Below are 22,446 nucleotides of genomic sequence, written 5' to 3'. Positions count from 1 at the left end.
GTTATCCCCCGGCTATTGGTAAAAAGTTTTCGGCCTGCACCCACTTTACCTGCCTGTCACGCGACGTCACAAAACCGCAAGAACTCACCGCGTCAAAGTGACGTGTACACGATAAAGATGCATTAATATGCCGAACAAAACCGAATTTTCTTCGGAATAGCCGCAGGCTGCCCCGTCCCGAAAGGAATAGAAGATGGCTGCCGCCGATCGCTCAGACGCTGGCTACTCGCACCTGCCGGAGAGCATGGGTGTATTTGCGTATAATAAAACTTCTTGCGTGGCCGTGTAACGTTTTCGAGCACTTTCGGCACGTTTACCCCCTCATTCTGCCAAGTCTTCTTTGCTGAGGCTCCGTTTTAGCGTCATTATTGAGCTTCCGTTGCATGCCGCCGCGATTTTCGACCAGCCACCGCAAGCTAAGTAAGGGAAAGCCGACCAATCGTAGACGCTGGCACCACCCTCTTCATCCGGTTATCGACTTTCAGTGCAGTGGCTCGGCCCCATCGAATCCCTCTCCACTTGAGCGTTCTCCTCGCCTCTTGTCAGCCAATTAGATACGACAAGCCGCTCAGTGTAGGCAATGTTATTCGTTTTTCAAGCAAAGAAAAGTGACCTCCTAAGAACGAGGAGTGCGGTTGATTGGTCTGTTCAGACACCCCTGCGGGTGACCGCCCGGTGCTTGCGTTGGCGGTTACGCAAATTTGACGTCAGGAGATTGGAATAGAAACATATTGGAATAGTTTTACGTTATATGGCCCTTGGTTCGTAGAAAGTTCATTGTGGTACACTTCATAATTTTCTTGCACAGCAATTTTTTGAACACGTGTCACACCGCGCACGGCAACGACGTACACAGAAAGGAAATTCGTGACTGATTTGCGCCCAATACCGAGATATGGGGCCATAGCATAGCTTATGCAACGCGAGTCAAGGGGCCGTATAACGTAAAACTATTCCAATATGTTTGTTATTCCAATTTCCTAACGCCAAATTTACGTAACCGCCGACGGAAGCATCGGGCAGTCACCTGATGGGTTGTCTGAACAAACCAATCAAACGCTTTCCTCGTTCGTAGGACGTCACTTTTGTTTGCTTACAAAACGAATAGCATTGCCTGCACTGAGTGGCTTGTCTTATCTAATTGGTTCACAAGAGGCGAGGAGCATGCTCAAGTGGAAAGGGATTCGATGGGGCCGAGCCACTGCACTGAATATCGATAACCGGATGAAGAGGGTGGTGCCGGCGTCTGCTATTGGTCCGCTTTCTCTTACCTAGCTTGCGGTGGCTCGTCGACAGTCACGGCGGCATGCAACGGAAGCTTAAGAATGACGCTAAAGCGGATCCTCAGCAAAGAACAGTTAGCAGAACCAGGTTATAAACGTGCCGAACGTTCCCGAAAATGTTACATGGCCACGCAAAACGTTTTATTACACGCAAACAAACCCATGCTCTTTGTTAGGGGCGAGTAGCCAGTGCCGGAGCTATCGGTGGCAGCCATCTTTTATTCCTTTCGGAATGGGGCAGCCTGCGCCTATACAGAAGAAAATTCAATTTTGTTCGGCATATTATTGCATATTTATCGCGTACACGTCACTATGACGCTGTGAGTTTTTGCAGTTTTGCGACGTTGCGCGAGAGGCAGGTGCAGTGGGTGCAGCCCGAAAACTTTTGACGATTAGCCAAGAGCTAATGGCAAAAAGGCGTCGAACCAGAAATAACTATTTTTGTTTTCTTCGGCCAAATTATGCATAATCAGTGTGTACACGTCATATCAGATGGCGAGCTATCGCGGTTTTCGTGACGTCGCATGACAGAGAGGTGAAGTGGGGGTGGTCCAAAAAAGTTTTTGACCAATCGCGGTGACCTGATTGCAGAATTGGAATAGAAAAGCTTGGAAACGTTTTACGTTATAGCGCCCTAGGTCTCGTCTTAAAGTGGGAGCTGTGGACTGGCAAAGTTTGTCATCTGTAGCATGCGAATAATTACCGGCGCGGGCCACCGAAATGGCGAGCGCTTTGCTAGTAACTCCGAGGCTGATTTCCGCTACGACCAACCCTTACCGTGTTTCTCGGAGATGGAAGTGGCTTCGTCAGGGGGCATAGCAAAGTTGGCGTGCCTTCTGAAGCTGCGGAACGGCATCGCACGACCCATGTCGGCGGCATTCCTGCGCCCACCGGCAAGCGGTGCCACACTGGCGCCGATGCCTTCGGGCAGGTTGGTCGTAATGGCGTCCGTACCCTCGACGGTGTCCATCCCATAGGCCGCAGACTTCTGCACTGACTCGGCCACGCTGGCGGTAGAAATGGACTTCGTCCGGTATTGAGAGGCACGATGGATGAGCGCCAGGAGAGGGTTGGACCGCCATTGCCACCCATGGTCGGCCAAAGTGCCGGCGCCCTTCGATTCCGTCTCCGAAGGGCGTGGTCTCTGTGAAAATCCCAGGATACGTGGGTACGTCACTATCCGGCCCACTTCTGCTACGCCGAAATATCGGGAAACGTGCACGTAGCAGCTCAAACGAAAATCGAACTTCGTCTATATAGGTGTTCAAGTTCCCGGCTTAACCGTCTTCAATGAATTGCTGTGCAACGAGCCCGAAGGCGAAAACAAAGCCACATACGCGGCTCATATGGCCTACATCCGAGCTCGCATTTAACATGACCATTGTACTAATAGGGGCAGAAGCTTATTAATTTTGCCACTAAACTCGTGAGTTGAAATTGTTTTGCGAATTTAGTAAGTAGCACTGGACGTTCACTACTTTCTGTCGCTTAACTTGTAATTGTTATACAAATTTCCTGTAAGTTACTGGCAGAAGTAGAATAAGGAGTGCTTCTCCCCCAACTAGCGATGTCATCTGCGTTATGAGTCACGGAAAACATGCCAAAGAAACAATATCTGCCCAAACCTGCTATTCGCATGTGATTAAAAAAAATAAGCTAAAGGCGACACACTGCACTGTTTTCGGCGAAAAAGTAGCCAAGACAAAATGTGAGCTTGCAATTTTCGAATAGGCTTTGTAAAATTCCCAGTGTCGCACCAAAGGCGAAGCCTTCAAGCATTAGCGAAGTTTGACACATTTGCACGAGGTGAGGCTCGCACTTCTATTGGCCATATAAACTGAAATAAAAATTCGCTTACTGAGTCAAAAAAAGCATGCTGTACGCATGCGCAGAAAAGCGTGAATATACATCACTCAACTACGGCGAGCAATCGATTTCGCGACGTTGCCGCGATGAGGACCACCGCTAGCAGGAAACGTGCACCCTGTGCGATGAGCGAACACCTTATGCTTTGCGTCATTTCCGCTGTCATCATCATCATCATCATCATCAGCCTGGTTACGCCCACTGCAGGGCAAAGGCCTCTCCCATATTTCTCCAACAACCCCGGTCATGTACTAATTGTGGCCATGCCGTCCCTGCAAACTTCTTAATCTCCCACCTAACTTTCTGCCGCCCCCTGCTGCGCTTCCCTTCCCTTGGAATCCAGTCCGTAACCCTTAATGACCATCGGTTATCTTCCCTCCTCATTACATGTCCTGCCCATGCCCATTTCTTCTTCTTGACTTCAACTAAGATGTCATTAACTCGCGTTTGTTCCCTCACCCAATCTGCTCTTTTCTTATCCCTTAACGTTACACCCATCATTCTTCTTTCCATAGCTCGTTGCGTCGTCCTCAGATTGGCAAAAATAAAGAAATTTCAACAAATGATGCTATGAAGTTTACAACTCTAGAACTCAACAATGAAACATTATATTACAATTCTGTGAAATGCATTTCCGCTGTGCGCGACTGCAACACTGAGATTGCGAGTCCTCCGACGCTAGGCCGCTCTGCAAGACGGCACACAAGAAGCCGCCAGTCCTTTCGGCTAGCTGTCAGTCTTCTTGCACCGACCACAGATTACCTATCAAGATACCGCGCACGCACTCAGCTACGCGAACGGCGAGGCGCAGCCGTGTCAGGGATAGCGAGAGGACACGTGTTCTTCCGTAGTGCGCGTTTGATCACGTGACCCTCAATGCGCGCCCTACATTGGGCGCGCATGAAGCCATTCCAATCTCGGCTCACTTTCGCACGTGGAGCATAGCGCGTGCGAAATAAATTGATGGGGTTCTACGCGCCAAAACCACTTTCTGATTATCGGGCATGCCGTAGTGGAGGACTCCGGAAATTCCGACCACCTGGGGTTCTTTAACGTGCACCTAAATCTAAGTGCACGGGCGTTTTCACATTTCGCGCCCATCGAAATGCGGCGGCCGTGGCCGCGATTCGATCCCGCGACCTCGTGCCCAGCAGCCCAAAACCCTAGCCACTGAGCAACTACGGCGGGTGTGCGTGCGAATTCGCCAGTTGTGTGCGTATAACTTGTATCCCAACAACAAAAGTTGAATGACAGAAAGTAAACAGAGCATGCATATTTGACGCGCGCATTATTCTGCCTGGATTTATCAAAACACGGCATAAAACGAAAGTGTGTGTGTGTGTATAAACATTTATTGCCCGTAAGGGATGACACCGAAACTCCGGTACCACTCGCAGGCGTCCAGGGAGCCCGATGTAACCCTAAGGGGCAGGGGTTAGTAGGCGAAGTGGTTTGCCGCTTCGGCTGCCAGACGGACAATGTTGGCCTATGCCGCCGGGTCTTCGCTAAGAAACGCGGTCTCCAATGCTTCTTCGTCCTTGAACAAATCATATCCCGGGTAGTAGCTGCACTCCCATAGGATATGTCTTAGAGTTCCTATTTTATCGCGGAATCTGCAGAATTGGTCCCCCTGAATTGGCGTTTGCGTGAGGTATTTCCATCTGGGAGACATGCGGTTGTCGGCTTGCAGGCGGCGCCAGGTGACTGCGTCTTTGGACCTAAGGGACCTACCCGGGAGTGGATATTTCAGGCGTCCTAATCTGTAGTGCTCTATGACCTCGTGGTTGGTCGTGAGCGTCTCGACATTAAAGTTAGGTTGAGGCCGTCCTCGCCCCCGGATAATGAGTGTTCGGGTGATAACGTTGGCGGCATCATCTACTGGTATGTTGGAGTGAGCGGGGCACCAGGTTAAGGTGATCCCTCAGTCTATGATGCCGTGAGATATTATGCTGTGTGCGTAGTCTGATATTTTGCCTTTGCAGAAATTTCTTACTGCCGATTTGCTGTCGCTAATATATCACCTTCGCGTCCGTAATAACGCACGCTAGGGCGATCGTTGATGAACAGAAGGATTCCATTGTTTCTTCGTGCTATGGCGCCATCACCATGAGAGACAACTGCAGATCACTCTCATTTCCTTCTTCTCTTTCGTACATGTGTGCATTATATATGTTGTCCCTTATCAAATGTTATATCCTCTGATGTCACTGATAATTTCATTTATATAACTCCCGTTATTTCTCCGACACATGTTAAGAATATTTAAGAGGAAGCTTTAGCTCGGGTGCTCTATCTAAATACATGTAAAATTAGAGTATTTTTTTCTCGGCAACCACTCCACCAAATTTGATGAGGTCTGTTGCATTTCAAAGAAAAACTTAAAATCTAGTGACTGTTTGCTTCGAATATTTGAGTTAGGTCGTCGATTGGCAAAAAAAATCAAAAATAAAAAATTGGCAAAAATAAAGAAATTTCAGCAAATGAAAGTATGAAGTTTACAACTCTAGAACTCAACAACGAAACATTATATTACAATTCTGTGAAATGCATTTAATAGCACATCAAAAGCGGACAAAATTGATATTTTACACATGAATATAAAAAAAATTTTGGAAATACAGCTTTTGCCGAATCCTTGTAATCAGCGTAACGAATTCACGTAAGATGTAAAATGACATATCAAATTTGTCCACTTTGAATGATCTAACGGATGTCGTTTACAAAACCGCGTTATCTCTTCTTGATGCAGAGCTATGAATTTGTAAACTTCGTGCTTCTATTTTTTTAAACGGTTGGATATTTAAAAATTCTTTTAACAATATTCAAGCCTTAAATAGAAATTCCGCTTCCAACAGTCATTAGAACAACTTTCTCTCTCAAATGCAACAAATTTCAGTAAAATCGGTCAAGGGGTCCTCAGAAAAGCGCTTGTGCATTTTACATGTATTTCGATAGGCCGCGTCGGAGTTGGGCCCGAGCTAAAGCTTCCTCTTAAGAAGTGGTTTACAAGCCACTCAATATAGCACTTTACCATAACCGTCATAGAATGAACATATAGTAATTGCGGGAAGTACAATTTCAACCACATTGTTTGCTTACATAAAGACACAAATTTAGATTGGGACGGTACAATTTTTATTACTTGAGTACAGGGGAGAGCCCTATTGTGAAAAAAAAACAGATCACGTAGCGAAGAGTCCCGCCGTGATTTATCTGATTGACCTACATTATTACCCGCTGGCTTGTTAGGCCATGTTGACGTGAAATCTGCACGAGCCCCTACAATGAAATGCAGCAATGCCTCTCCGTCCGCACAGTGGTGCCCAAATTAGCACCTCGGAGAGAGCTGCATGCTGGGAGCTCTTCGCGAGCAGTGAAAACGGCGTACACGCCATACTTCAGGCAAGACTTCCTGTTAACAGCAACGCCATAGCATTACGCTGCTAAAATGCTGAGGAAATAAAATGCTGTGAAATAGAGACAGCTCCGACAACCTCGCTTTCAATGTTATTATAAACAAGCATAGACAAAGAGTGGTTGCAAACGAATGCGAAAGGAAGGTCACCACGTCACTAGTTCTTCGCTCGAGCACACTACCAGAATAGAAGCCACCAAGAGGCAGCAAGAAGACACGGATATGGTTTAACTGTGCCATTTAACTTTCAAACTTCCGTACGTTAAAATGCTTTAAAGAAAATTTTTACTGTACCCTTCAAAGTTTACGGAATGATATGTAATATAAGAACCACATATCGTGCAGCGAAGTTTTGAAAGCGTAGTTTAAAGCGTCTACATAATGTACACAATGGCATAAGTAAAATTAGGCCTTCAATAATTGCATTCAGTAAGGCTACGCGTGATACTTCGTTTGCCGGTTTTTCAGTGACACTGTACGAGTGAGAAAGAGAACAAAGGTACGCTGTTCAATTCGAGAAACGCTTTTTGTTAAAATAATGCCATTTTGGTACTGCTTTACTTCAGTATTGTCCTCGAATAATGTGAGACTTGTAAAGAACTTCAAAAGCTCTTACAAGTATGTGCATTTTTTCACTTATTAGTATTCCAATCAAGTATTTTCTAAGGTAGCCTCATTTGTACTGCACTCGCCTAATTTTTGCCGAGTATTCGGTAATCTAATTACTTTCTTCGGTGACTTGTTCAGGTCTGCCTAAATTTGCATTTGTTCAAAGTCATTCGTTAATAGCCTCTGTAAGGGCAATGAAATTTTTGTCGAAAGCAACAGCCTTCACAGACTCTAATGCCGCGATTTAAGGAAGATTGCACATGCGACAGTAGATTAGGCGGGCTATCGCGAGCGCAATGTGCAATATGAGAAATATCCGAGGTTCCTTTATAATGTGCGACGGCTAATCAGAAAGTATTTGCCCTATTCTTTTAGCCAAATTACGACTCTAAATGCGAAGTCAACGTATCCATTCCCAGCGGAGGAGCTTTCCTGGACCGGCCCGGCCTTGTCTGTCGGTAGCTCCGCGGCACGGCAGTGCTGCCAGTTGTTGGAGATGGCGGCTGTGCTTCGCACGTCGACGGCGTGATGATTCATTTTCTTTGGAGCAAAAGAGAACGCCCGTCGAAGTACACAGGGTAGTGGAGCCCACGTTGGGGGAAAGATGCCTCGCTTTGAGAAGCGTCAGTTGCTGGTGTTGCGAGTTCGAGAAAGACCGTGAATGCTTGCTTGACAATGAGCGTTCGGCTGGGCCGCGTCTATCGCCGACTGACGGCAGGGGCATCTCAAATGTAGTGCTGCGATGGGACACAAGTCTGAAGCAGTGTGGGGACTATGCGGAAAAATAGTGTGAGGTGCGTGGAATACTACTTGTGCTTGTCATTACTAGCACGTGCCTTATCTTGGCTATTAAAATATAAGAGCAAATGCTTCCTGATTCGCCCTCGTTTCATTACTAGGACTACTGCACGCTTCGGAACATATGCGCAAATGATTCTCGCTCAACATGTAGTCTGCGCCAACGTACACAGAAACTATGTAGCTGTAGCAAAGCTGTGCAGGATCAGCAACTGACTCGTTTTAGCGGTCTTGCTGTAGCAGCTCTGAGCTAAAATGCCGTACGTGCTGCCACCCTACGGCAGTGCGAGGTTTGGTGTCCAATATTCCGAAATTCCTCCTGGGAAACACAGCTCTCAACAATATCCACACGGGATAGACCCCCCCCCTCCCTCCCCGTCCCGTGAACACTGAACTGTCTGAAAATTATGTAGTTGGTATTTAGCTCTAGAACCACTGAGTTTCTTTCAGAATAACCTCTACCGAAGTCGGTACACTTGTCCGGCTTGTTCTTCCAAACTTCAAACGAACAATGGAGCTCTTCAAGCTTGATACTGTCGAGTGGTTCCTAACAAGTTGTCTTCACGTCGTGCACAGTGCTAAATCTCCTTCGCTTATGGACTCCTTTTGTAATTAATCTTGTTTAAAAACAAGGAAGCAAATCACCGGAAGCATGGTCATATGAATGGGGCACGGGGAGAACGCTGGCAACGACGTTTGTAGAATTTCTTCTTTAACAAAAATCATTAAAAACAAAGAAAAAAATCACTCGAAGCACGGTCTCATGAAGGGGGCGCGTGTAAAACGTGTTCATTTGTCGACAGATTAAATATCGCGTTACCACAAATACAAAGGGAACTGCGCCATTGTTGTGATTGAGAAACAGTCAACAATTTTGCGCGTTTCCTTCACACATTCGTTTCGTCATCGCTGAATACCTCCAAGTGAAATTATTAATTGACAGGCTGTCCAGCATAGATTGCCTCTGCCCCACTTCTATAAAACACAGAAGCAGCTAAAGAAATAAGGAAAGAAGCAATGATCATTATCGTCGCACGAGAGAGAGAGAGAGAGAGAGAAAGGCAAAGGAAAGACAGGGAGGTTAACCAGAGATTATCTCCGGTTGGCTACCCTGTTCTGGGGGAAGGGAAAGGGGATGCAAGAGGTGAGAAAGAAAGAAGGATAAAAAAAAGTAAAAAAAAGGAAACCTAAGCACACACACGCACGTACACACGAACTATTTCTGTGGGCACTGTCACGCAACCCGCAAAGGCATTCCTAGTCTTACGCAGTGTCACCGTACAGTCCTGCGCCACACAGTGTACTGTCACAATTTGCCAGAAAGTCCCGTGTCTTTCAAATATCGCAGCAGCGCCTTCATAGCGGATCGCGCTGATGTTCGCGTAGGCCAGGTTCCAAGGATCTTGTCTTCTGTCATTGGGCGCTTGTTCAGTTGGTCTAAGGTGGCTGAGAGGACAGTTCGCTCTTGTTGCATTGTTTTGGGTCTTCAAAGAGAAGGCCACTACAACTGATTGGAAGCTTGCTTGGTTTACGAGCCATGCCCTTAGTACCCGCTTTCTTGAGCGTTGCAGTCTTCAAAAAGAAGTCTGGGTGTGGTTTTTGAAATGCTGGCACAAACTCAAACGAACCATAAAATCGAACCTACTTATAATGAAGTTGAAAGGGGAGCCAGGATTACTTCGTTATAACCGTTATTTCGTTAAAGTTCGTTATTGCCATTTGCTACAACATATGCCCAATGGGGTGCACAGTTGTAAACATAGAAATGAAATGAAGATTTGAGAGTCCCCTGGAACCACAGGATGAAATTTGAGTGAAACAACCAGTGAATCTTCCGAGTGTGCAATACACGACTTAGCAGCTGACGCGACAGCCTTTAGATAGCCGCCTTCTGTTCCACTGCGATGGTCTTTCACGTCTGCATTCCACTTGGCCTGTCGCAGTTCATCCCCACGTGGCACACAACACAGCCCGGCGCTGTGTGATCGAGGAGGCAAGCGGACTTCACCGCGCCGGCTTGGCTTGGCCAGCGTGTGGCCGCTGAGCTTGCACCGATGCCAATGCGATCTCGGAGCCCCACCCCGGTGCGAGACCGCATGGCGCGGCGCAGGGAAAGGCAAAAGTGAATGCACAGCCTGGGTGGTGAACCCCGAGATTGCGCCGTAGAGGCCCATCTGTGGCTGCCCGCGCGGTGCGCCGTAGGGAAAAGGAAAAGTGAATGCACTAATGTTTCGCACCATTGTGGGTAGTCGCGCAGGCTTGCGCGTGACTCCCGAGTTTGCGCCGGGACGATCTCGGAGGCCATGCCCAGCTGCGCGTGCCTGCCCGCCTCGCCGCGCAGAAGCGAATGCGTATGCGGAGCGCAGCGTGGACCGACTTGCGCAGCCATGCACGTGCGAGATAAAGAGGTCAGTTCATTGACATCGTTTATGTACCTGCAGCTATTACTCCCACAACTATAACAAAATTGTGGTGTTTTATGGCCAAGTGCGATATTGAGCTACTGCTTGTGCTCAGGTGCACAGCTATGCGCGGTTGTTATAAAGACCAGCGTTGCTCGACGACGTATTCGGCGAGGGAACGCAGCAGTTTTCAACTGCCGCTTTGAACGAGTGCCGAACCTCGCGAAAGGCTATGAACGCGGCGCGCGATGGTCGGGTATTTTCTGGTTGTGGAGACGAATCTTGTTCATCATATTCATTGGCAGGATTATTTTTCGTTCGATCAAATGAGGACTAAAATACATGAACCTCTATGGGAAATTCAAGTGGAATTTCGTTTACGTCATAATATCTGTTCTTTCGTTATATCATGTGTTGTTTTGGTGAAGTTCGAGTGTATTTCCTTTTGTTTCCTTTGTAAACACACAGGAAACAAATGTCGTCGCAACGCATCTAAAGCTTAATTACGCACTCACTATCCACTCATAAGATCTGCTAGCAGCTTCTGAAATCTTCTCAGTTCTGTGTGGCGACCAGTCTACTTGGCGTTTTCTTTACACCTTGTAGACAATCTTGCAGTAACGACGTATTCAAGGTTCATGGAAATTAAAATGCTTTGCCGCTAATGTTTGCTTTTCTCACCACAAAAGCATTAAAAAACTGTTATGCGAATCAGTGCTTCCTCCTTAAACGTCGTCAGTATCATTTTAATTGCATTATTGTGTGTTTTTTTTTACAAGAAATCAAAAGCTCAAGGAGATTAGCTGTTTGTGTTCTACAGACGTCATGATGTCGCAACAGTTGCAAGAGAACAGTTGGGAAGGCTGTCACCACAAATCCCTAATACTCATTACGGCAATATCAGCATGTCTGTATACGGACGCGAATAATCTACTTACACCCACCTAGTGGGACAAAAAAAATGCAATCAGGAGGGGTAACGTGAAGTTCATGCGTTTTTTTTTTTGTCCCCCCGCTTCATTCGGTACCATAGCTTGTGTTAACCAAGCAGATTTACATAATTTATATATTGTAATGGGGAAAACACAAAATATTCTTTTGGCGCTGAAGATGTCAAGCGAATCAGCTCTGCACCACCGGCCCGGTGGTTGCGAAATATGTGGTCACGGTCTTAGGCTTTAGCAGTTTTCCTGTAGCCTGGACGAACCTTCAAATTAAAGCACCTTTGAATTTGTTCGACTGGCTGTGCTCACTTCGAAGGTGCAATTACCAAGCCCCACTTACTCTGCTACGTCACCGATGCGGAATGAAGCCAACCGGTAGGGTACTTTCTAATGTGCGGCCATCGTCTATAATTGACGACGAAGACGTAGAAGACTGGCTGCTATCCTATCAGATGGTAAGCTCTTAGAAGGACGCCGACACTATGCCTATATACTTCCAGCAAAGCTCATCTTTTGATTACTGCCGGCGTTAATGCTAATAACATTCAAGCAATGTAGGGTCAAATTGTATTACTGAAGCCAGAATCATTAGGAATCTGTAAAGGTCATGATGAAGTTCCCTCTAGCTTCGGCTATATGCGACATGCAATGTTTCTGGAATTGGGGCATATTGCTATGGCATTCACTTGCCAAGGTCGGAGATGACCATCAATCCATGACAAATACTGTGTGACGACGATATAGTGAATATGACGGAATGACGGGGGAATGCCGTCAGCGAAATGAGGAATGCGGTATAATTATGACGGCATGAGGCCAACACGACGAAAACTCCAAAATCATGACGATGGCATAACGACGACAGCATGCTGACCATCACATGAGCAATACGGTATGGCGACGAGAGGGTGACCACAACGGTATGACGATTTTAGGAATGACGAGAAACAGAGGACAAAGCTGGAATGACGAGGATGGAACGGCCACAATGGAGTCATGGCAACGCTACAACATCTTCGGCAACGGCGATATGTCAACAGCTCCATCACAACGACTGTACGGCAATGATTTAATGACGGCCATGGCTTGCACACGTCTGCATAATTACGACTACAAACGACAGAGTGCTTACGATGGAACGACGACGGCGGCAAAGAGACGAGAGCGTGATGAGAGTTGTATGACCACAATGGGCTGACGACGAGTGTTCACAATGACGAGTGACGATGATGGCCTGAGAACGATGACGAAGCTGGAAGGACAACGATATCTCGACCACGATGGCGTCACGACCACTAGCACATACCTAGTGGCCCAAGCAAGAAGACAACCGTGGTCTCTAACCGCGAAAACGATTAGGGGCATCGAAAAATACGGGGAAGTGCGTAAGAATTCGAAGCATGATGGTCGCATGAAAACTTATGTTTTAGTTGACCGGAGTGTCTAATCTCTGGTGCCGCAACAATGAAGCAGAAATATGTATATATGTATATATATATATATATATATATATATATATATATATATATGTGTGTGTGTGTGTGTGTGTGTGTGTGTGTGTGTGTGTGTGTGTGTGTTTGTGCGTGTGTGTAATACAAGAAAATTTGGAGTCTTCATAGATTGGTGCTCAGATATTCATGTAAGATTCCTGCGCATCTTGATTACGGAATGTCTGCAACACCGACAGGATCTCTGTTGAATCAAATCCGTTTTGTTCGTCTATGAAATCCCTATAACTGGTTGTTTTAATAACGCGTATTTTTAAAGATTCACTGCGCGTGTTTTCCCATTATATGATTGTTGGCATGAATTTATTCCGTTTTACAATATTAATTCCGGTAGCGACGTTGTTCCCTCGATCGCTTGAATTCAAGTGAGACACTCGTTGTATTGCAAACTACCTTGTTGACTATTTTGTAAAATACGGAAACTAATCAGCCCATTATTATCCATTTCTCTACATCTACCTTGAAATCTACCTTCAACCCAAGAACGTCCAGCATACAGAACCTAGCAGACAGCCATCCACGCGAAACATGGGAAAGCAGCCAAAGAAATCGGTTTAATAGCAAAAAAAAGTACGCTCACTTACCTTGTGGCGCGGCGGTGTGCCGCTACCTCGAAAGGGAGGCGACACGTTGCCCATGCTTCCATGTCTGCCGCTTTTCTTCCGCCGCTGCCTGGTGGGGCTCTGTTCATGCGGCGATGACCTTGACCCAGAACAAAGTGGAGGCCGTGGCTCCGAGAGACCCGCAGGGGACTGACTGGCAGCCCCCGGGACGTTTGTTGCCATCTCGTCGGCGGGAGACATGCAAACGGATGAGCCAGAGCACAATGCAGGCGTCTTAGCGACCGAAGGCCCGAAGTCAGCGAAAGTCGCTGATTTCCGCCTCCTTGCGAGTCGACTCGCCGTTGTCTTGGAGTCTTCCGCTCTGCACATGTCTGAACGACAGCGAATCTCAGTCACCTTATCGCTTTTTCCTGTTTTGTTGAGTTTACATTCGCTCACTCCGACATCTTCCATCTTCTCGCGATTGTGTATTGTATTGCTTTGCGGCGTGGGCTTGTCTTGGGGGCTTCCCATATCCACCACATCCTTCTGCACGGCAGTCTTCTCGTGCTTTGTCCCCTGCGTATTCATCAGTTCTGTTAGTCATTGTACATTTGTGTAATTCCAGCAAATTATGAACGCATGGAAGCACCGCTCAGAGATACTACAGCGCAAGCAGGGAGATTATGTACCTTTCATGTGATTCTCTAGTAGAGGAAAATATGAAAATTGATTGCCGTCATCCTGCATCTAACGAATATATACTCTGAACGCAATTTAGTTAATTTCGTTATTCCACCAAATCTTCGGTTTAGTATTGGTAGAACACATAAACAATATTATTATAAAGCCCTAGCCTCTTTTCAAACCGCCTGCGAATGGATTCTCACCAATGAGGCATGCTTGAACAAAGTGACAAAAACCACGAAAGCGCAAAGAACTTCAGGATACGTTGAGCGCGTCGGCTTCTTTGAGTAGCAGTATTTACACCTTCGTGCACGCTCCGCGAGTTCTCCAATCTAGTGAAGTGTGCTGTTGCCTCTGCTTGCTTGGGCCCAGTCCCTCTACTCATTCTTACCAACTGCATTCCTTACCTGCGCCGTCCCGGTGGGTCTGTCACGGTTATGGGGAGACTGAGCTCTTCCATGCTTCTTATGTCGAAGTCCATCGTGCTTATGCGTCCGTTTCTTATTTACGTATAGCCCAGTTGTGCTGTTCGGACTTGTCGAATCGGGAGAGCGTGTCGAGTCAGGGGCTCCAGGCGGCGTGAGCTTCAATGGTGCTTCCTCCGCAGCACCGGGTGGCGTGGCGCCCTGCTTGGATCTTTGGTGTCCCCGAGAGCTACCGCCTGGTGAACTCAAAGCGTTCGGTGTTGTGGAGTGCGACCCAACTGGCTGCGAGGGAAGCTGCGAGTCCACGCCATCCATCTTGTGTTCTTCGTCGTTGTCATCTTCTGCCTTCCGTTAGCGTGTCTGGTTCAAAGAGGAAATTACGGAGAAATATATTATGCTGAACCCACTCTCTTCATGAATCGGTGGCCGCGAAGCTTCCTTGATGTAGTTGCTTGCGGTAATGCTAAATGTGTTTACGTCATGTCATGGTCAGTATTGTTGATAATTTATTTCGTTAAATTACTGTTCTGATGGGACTTCTTGGTGCAGAAAGAGAGAGAGGGCTCTTTATTAGAAGAACAAAGAATTTTGCCGGCGCGTATATAACCGCTGGCATGCTACTCTGTATAGGGATGGGGAAAGGGATTAAAAGATGCCAGAAAAAAGTGGGAGAAAAAAAAGGATAAAAATAAATATGAAATGTCCGAGTGGACCTGATACTAATTTTTACACGCGACATGGCGGGTAAATTTAGGCTTTTGTATAGGAAGGATGCAATTTTTAAAGTTTTCCTATTTGACCAATTTCTGTCAGGTATTTGAACAATAAATCCAAAACCCGTCGCTGTTTTGAAGGGCCGGGCATTGGACCTAAGATGCTCGGTAACGTTAACGGTTCGTGGCGAATCATGTCCATTTGGTGCTCAAAAAATTGTCTCTCGTCGCGGTACGCGGGGCATTCTAGTAATATGTGCTCAATTGTCTCTAAGTTGCGACAGTTATCACAGTATGGGTTAGCGGTAAGTCCTATGCGGTACAGATAATTGTTCGTATATGCCACGTTCACTCGAAGATGATAGTACAATGTCTCTAAATGTCGAGGAAGTGGTCGTGGAATTTTCGGTCTCATTTCTGGGTAAATGTAACGTAGGAAGTTATCTTGGTGAAGCGGCAGATTCAAGATGCGGTCTTTTTCTTGACAGGCATATTTTTTTGCCAAGCGTCGGCTTTTGTAAAATATGTTCTTCTGAACTTGCGGTATTGGAGTCCATTTCTGGCAGCTTCGTACGCTGTTTCATTTCCCAAAATGCCGGCATGGCCAGGTATCCACTGGAACTTTATGCAATGCCCAGCAATCTTAGCCCTGTGGTGAAGATAAGCGATGTCAAATGCTGCTGGTTGATTATTGCAATGCTTATGGCTGTTCCACATACTTTGTAGGGCTGCTTTTGAGTCTGTGAATATTACCCATGTCTTTGGCGGCTGCTGTCGAAGTATATACACAAGGGCCACCTTAATGCCATATAACTCCGCTGAAGTAGACGATGTCGCTCGCTCAAGACGAAACGAGAATCGTTGTCCTGTAGAGGGAACAAAAAGTCCGCATGATGAACGATGTGGAGTTGTAGAGCCATCTGTGAAAATGTGCGTTGCGGCTGCGTATTCTTTGTGCATATATTCTAAAGCTATCTGATAAGTCGCTGCTTGAGGCATTTTCTTTTTCGCACTGATTCCAGGTATGTATAGCACGATTTGCAGTGGCGACAGTGTCCATGGTGAAATGTTTCGCGGCATAATTTGTGACGCCTGAGCAGGAATCGAAATAGATATGCTTCCGACGGCCTGCCCAAAGCTAGATGTAGCACGGGTTCTGGAAATATCCTTTAAAAAGTGAGTCTTCGTATGAATGACGTGGCGGAGATGTATCCGAAGTGTCTCCTGCGAACATGGCAGTTCCAGAGGCAGGCATCCAGCTCCTGCTACAGCCCCTGAGCGGGACGACCCCTTCGGAAGGCCAAGACATACGCGAAGGCAGTTGTTTCGTGCTGCCTCGAGTTTTCTCTTGCTTGTGGGAGATATTTTGCGCAGGATCGGGAGGTAATATCGTAGTGTTCCATCGACGTAGGCCTTATGGAGGAGCACCATTGATCGACAGGTGCTGCCCCACTGTGATCCGGCTAGAAATCGGAATACGTGCGACGCCGAGGAAATCTTCTCACTCAGTTTTTTCATTTGGGGCGACCATGTGAGGTTCCTGTCGATCGTCACTCCAAGAAACCTTTGCGTCTTGACTTATGGAAGGGCGCGACCACCCAACACTAGTGGGTATTTTTCCATACACCTCCGCGTGAATGGCAACGCTTTTGTCGGGGGACAATTTCAGACCCCCTGGATTTAGGTAGGCCGCTATATTTTCTAGCGCTCTCTGGAGGCGTTGTTGGGTGGTACTGCGGGAACGCGCCGCACTCCAAATACAGATGTCCGCATACAGTGTGCTTTTGACGCCAGGGGGCAGGTTTCTTTTCAGATGGATGAGGACTAAACTAAATAATACCGGGCTTAACACAGCTCCTTGTGGCACTCCCTTGTCGACGGCATAAAGCGCCGTGGGGCCATCCGGGGTACACATGAAAAGTTGGCGTCCTTGAAGATAGTCTGCAATCCATGCGTAGAGCCGTCCTCGAAGACCAAGGGTTTCCAAAGCGTCAAGTATTGCTGTATGATAGACCGAATCATATGCTGCCCTAATGCCTAAAAATAATGCAGTAGGTATGTTGCCAGAGACCAATTCCTCTTCAATTGATGAGACCAAGGCAATGACATTATCAATTGCGGATCTATTTTGCCGAAAGCCATTCATTTCCTCCGGGTAAACTTTTGCAGTTTCCAGGTATAGTGTACATTCGGTACACTATAGTGACGGGGCAACGTCAGCCTATACAGAACGTGTTCAATAGCGCATCTTCGCTTTCATAATTAGGGGCGCCGTAGGAAAATGCTGAATTCGCGACGGCCATCGCCAAAGCTCGAGCCGCGTGGCCGTTAGTAGCTGCAACACGATAAGCATTCTTTAGCTACTTAAGGCGTTCTGGGCCTATCTATTTGTCTATCTAGCCTCTTTTGCCGAACCAATGGCGCAACCAGCTTAGACCTTTACTATGTGCTTGAAGTCGTGATGCCACCGTGGCCACTTCATTGTCGTCATTCCAGGCTTTGGCATCCCACTCTTATCGTGCTGTCGTCTTCCCACCATTTTATTCATACAATGACGTTGTCATACTGTCGTCATGATGGCATGGTGGAAGCTCGATGCCGTCATTCCAGCTTCATCATCCTACTCTTCATGCGTTCCTCATCATGCAGGCTTATACAGAGAGCTGAATCACGGCATCATTGGTATATATTAGCGATCACGCCCTTGCCTTGATAGCTTCGTCATATGGTTGTCGAAATGTCGTCCTGATATTGGAATCCATCATGTAACCGCGCAAGCGACAAAGGACAAAGAAGGAAACACACAGGACAGGCGGGGAACATCCACTGAGATTTACTCCGGCAAAGCCCACATTTATACATGTATCATAATTACGCTAGCTAATGATCGAACAACCATCACTCGACATTGGCATGCACGCGTGAGTCGCATAAACTTGCATGTAAATGATTGAACTCTTCATCACTCAGTAACACTGAATAGCTGCTTACGCGATTACCAGATTGCATTTTTATACAGTTAGTTGCATAGATTTCATACATCTGGCAACTGCGTAAGCAGCACTTCAGTGTCACTGAGTGATAAAACAGGTCATATATTTACATGCAAATTTATGCCACTCACACCCGCATGCCAATGTCGAGTGATGGTTGTTTGATGGTTAGCAAGTGTGATTATGATACACGCATAATTGTGGGCTTTCCCGGAGTAAATCTCAGTTGAAGTTCCGCGCCTGTCCTGTGTGTTTCCTTCGTTGTACTTTGTTGTTTGCGCGGTTACATGATGCATGTCAATATCGACCACCAACTAGCCCGCCCCTACCTGTTAAATATGTCGTGATGATGCCATGGGGAGCGATTCATTGTCGTCAACTTTACATCCTTATGTCATTCTCACCATACTGTCGTCGCCATGTAATCGTCGTCACACAGCCATCATCGTGGCATTGTCACTCGTTGTCACGCTGTCATTTTACCATCACCATTACTTCGAAAGCTTCATCCCATTGTTCTTGTGTCATCGCCATCTTACTGCCTTCACTGTTGTTGTTGTTGTTGTTGTCCTTAGTGGCCGTGGCACATACCCACAGTGGGGGATTGGCCAAGAATCGGGCGGTTTAATTAGGTGCCTAAAAATAATAATGATAACAAGGGAGTTAACAATTTGGGCGTGTGAGTTTAATGTTCCATCGGCGTCATTCCTTCTTCTTCTTCATCACTCTATAATTATGCAGTAAATATGCTGTCACCATTCAACGGTAATTGTGCCGCTTACGTCATGCCATCGTCGTCATTACGTGGTCGTCAGAATATCCCTGCCATGCATCTGTATAAACACCGTCGTCGTCATGCTGTTGTAGCCGCCACTGTTGTCATACAATTATCAGGCATTCACTGCCGCACCATCTTTGTGATGCCGCCTTTGTCGTTCTACCTTGTCACTTAAGCTTCGTCATCTGACTCTTGTCATGTCATCTCGACCTACCCTCGCCGTCAAAGAGACTTCATAATAAAGTGGTAGTCACGTTTTCGTCATCATACACTCAGCGTCAAACCATCGTCTTAATATCGTTACCAAGCCATCCTTGCCATTGTGCCGCCGTGGACTCGTCATGCCGCCGTCATGATCGTCCCATAGTCCTCATTCTAACTTCATCATTCCACTTTCGTCATGGCGCCGTCGTACGCCATAGTCGTTAAACAGCCGTCGTCATACCGTTGCCTTCATGCCGCCGTTATCACGCTCTTGTTTACCCATCGTCATCACCCCAAGAACGTCCCAGTGTGGTCATGCCGTCGTTGTTTAAATACTCTCGTGATTACATCGACTTCGTTCCTTCGCCGTCATTGAAGCACATTCATGCGGTTGTCATTCAACATTGTTATGCCGTCACCGTGATTGCATCGTCATCAAGCGCTTGCTTTCACGCATGCGTTGTCATGCCATCATTGTCATTCCGTTGTTGCTGCACCATCGTCATCATTCATAATGCATTTTCCTCACGCCGTCGTTGCAATGCTGTCTTCATTATATCATCATCATCATCAGTTCACAGTCGTTCTTTCAATGTCATCATACCACCTTGATGGTTCCATCGACGCCATTCTCTCTTCATTTTTATGCGAAGCATATTACTAGAGCTCAACCCAGCTCCTCAGGCGCGGCGGTGTCGCCTTCAATACCACGTGACACCGTGACGTCACGACAGAGGAGAAACGGGGCTCCAACTCGCGCCGTCGCTCGCGGCGTCGCCTTCAAGGCTGACCACGTGACACCGTGACGTCACGACAGAGGAGAAACGGGGCTCCAACTCGCGCCGTCGCTCGCGGCGTGGCGGCGGTATATAAGCAGCTGCGCTTGCCTCTGCTAGACACTCACGAGGTGAGCTGCTCGTTGGAATGAGAAGCGAAGGTTGCGGCGTGCTACGGAGACTGTTTCTAGGCGGCTTTGCTACGGCGCAGCGACTACGCGCCCCGCATCGGGCGCGGTGAGCGTCGAGCAACGCAGCGTTCGGCGCGACAACGAAATGTGCGCCTGAGCAAGCGCCGCACGTCTGAGCCGACAACACCGGCTTTTCTGCGACACGAGCTCCTTAACGCTGTTGCGTTAAAATAAAGGCTAGTATGCTTCGCATCCTCCGCTTAACCTTAGCTAAGCCACAGCCAGTTGTTTTCATTGTCTTTTCGTCGTCGTCACACAGTTGTCGTCATGCTCACAGATGACCTAGGCACGTGAGTACCAGAACAAAGTGAGCCCAACCCCGGTCACAGGGTCTGCCGCTTATAGGCGATACTGCAGGCGTCGCAGGTTCGCTACGACATATCTTATGCAAAGGTGACTTCAGGAATATGGAGTGTTGCAACATAGCTCGAATGGTAATCGCTTTACCATGAACAGGCGCTGTGAAATTTGTTCGGCCATAACTTTTTTATTATTGCTTTCTTTTCACGGGAGTATTTTGTAGAACTCGATTGGCATTTATTGCGCCACCAGAGCATGCGCCGTTAAATTCATGAGGAAAGCTTGCATGCACACACGTTGCTCTACGCACATATCGTGCATTTTAAATCATTTTTATATCCTAGATGTCTCATGGATTGGCTTACGCTTTGGTAGTTCTAGCATGCAATCCATAGGGTAAGTAATATGCACGTCACTGAGAGACAAATTTCCCACTGTTAGTGTAGTCGACCAGTGTTAGAATCGACTCAGAGCACACAGGAGTCGTTTCGTATATTTTTTTTTTCTAAATTTTGGTAAGCACATTGGGATTCCTTCAACACATGACGGCGGACTTCAGTAAGTCCATAGTAGCTATTACTGTAAAAAGACACTCTTGCAACGAGAGTAAGATTGGTAAGCGAAAAAGTAGTGAAAAATAAAAGTCGGGCCGGCAACTCCACCATGAAGTTCCAGCTCGAGCTTGGCGTGATGTCACGGCTTTGGGCGGCTCATACTATGGGTTGCACGAGAAAATAACCTACGAGGAACGTCGACACGGAGAAGACGAGCAAAAACTGTAAAAACAAGATGAAATAATCACACAAATAAACAGTGTGGAAAGCTACGAGTGCCCGTAGCAGGCAGTATCATCTTTCTTTCACCCCTCTGCAAGAGCTGTCATTTCTTTCTTATCCGTGCATTTTTGTGCACGTCATTGTCGCGCAACGTACAGTATGGAAGAGTACCCGTTGGCTGAAATTTATGTACTTCTGTTGCAAATTCTGCTGCCGTCAGCTTTGCTCTAGTTAAGTATCTGCCTAGAAAAAGAGGCCCTCTTTGGCCAGAACTATGCCTTCCGCCATGAAACCACAAACTACATATGATAACAATAGATAACATTGTGTTCTAAAGAAACCAGTGCCTGAACTGAGTATGTTACGAGAAATTTTGGAGACCGCAAATGCGTAAGCAATAATTTGATACCCGTGATGTCAAACTCACGTCGCGTTTATTATTTATATTGATTTATATTTACCATCAAGGTATACAGATGTATACAGCTAATAGTTAAGGCGTAAAGCAATAAATGCCGACATGAGCACTATAGCCTTGCCAAGAAAATTATAGTTGATCTGGCATTATATACATCAGAGACAAATTTGAGAAACACAATACGTGCAAAAACATCAAAATCCTTGCCTAGTAAATGAGAAAAACTAGGACATTATTAGGTTAGTTGCTGCGGTTTTGAAAAGGCCATGTTGTGAATAATGACCACGTTATGCAGCTTTGAGTTCAAAATCCGAAACTGGAAGCTTGGAGTCCATTGCCCTTCTAGTGTGCAATGACGAACTTAGCTAAAATATAGACGGCAATGAATGCTTTATCACTCTAAACTGATATCTTGTTTCTGGTCATTGTTTCCAGAGAGTTCGCTGCAGAAACATAGCAGTCGCAGTGGGTTGAAGTGGACAAAGAAGAAACATGTTCAGGTCGTTAAGACATCACACTCCGATTGAAGTTACTGCAACTTTAATGGAGAATATGCAGGCAGAGCTGTATGCACTACAAGAGCTTCGCTGCGACACCCGAGTTCAGGCTGCTGGTCAACAGCTATACCTGCTCACACAGCGCCGCTTGCGATCTCTCGGGCAAGGTGTAATAGGTCGTGCTTTCACGTGGTAGAAGTGCTCGATAACCCTGAGAACTGGAACTACGAAGCCGGACACTGACCACGACTTCGACCATGCTTGACGGCACCACTCAGGAAGCTAAACGACAGCCTTCAGCCGTCATCGTTTATGGTGTGC

The 22,446-nt window shown here is 46.8% G+C and overlaps 2 protein-coding genes across 7 annotated transcripts in view; one reads left to right on the top strand and one right to left on the bottom strand.

Moving 5' to 3' along the window:
* Positions 1-14,818, bottom strand: part of LOC139054782 (uncharacterized) — an 80,275-nt gene extending 65,457 nt beyond the window's left edge. For all 5 annotated transcript variants that reach the window (XM_070532388.1, XM_070532389.1, XM_070532390.1 and 2 more), the window contains exons 1-3: positions 14,462-14,818; positions 13,410-13,946; positions 2,061-2,427 (exon numbers count right to left, since the gene is read on the bottom strand). In XM_070532388.1, the coding sequence (XP_070388489.1) occupies positions 2,061-2,427; positions 13,410-13,946; positions 14,462-14,794 (1,237 nt within the window). In that variant the 5' untranslated portion in view covers positions 14,795-14,818. The remainder of the gene's footprint in view (positions 1-2,060; positions 2,428-13,409; positions 13,947-14,461) is intronic.
* The window catches only part of LOC139054783 (uncharacterized), a 164,328-nt gene that overhangs the window by 79,868 nt on the left and 62,014 nt on the right, over positions 1-22,446 (top strand). The window contains exon 3 of one of the 2 annotated variants that reach the window (XM_070532393.1): positions 9,915-10,379. In XM_070532393.1, the coding sequence (XP_070388494.1) occupies positions 9,915-9,956 (42 nt within the window). In that variant the 3' untranslated portion in view covers positions 9,957-10,379. Of the gene's footprint in view, positions 1-9,914; positions 10,380-22,063; positions 22,266-22,446 lie in introns of those variants that run through there. The other variant, XM_070532394.1, reaches the window with a different exon arrangement.

The sequence above is a fragment of the Dermacentor albipictus genome, chromosome 1, assembly GCF_038994185.2.
Source record: "Dermacentor albipictus isolate Rhodes 1998 colony chromosome 1, USDA_Dalb.pri_finalv2, whole genome shotgun sequence".
Taxonomy (NCBI): Eukaryota; Metazoa; Arthropoda; class Arachnida; order Ixodida; family Ixodidae; genus Dermacentor; species Dermacentor albipictus.
Note: the sequence above shows the minus strand (reverse complement) of the source record. Positions and strands in the feature narration are given on the sequence as shown.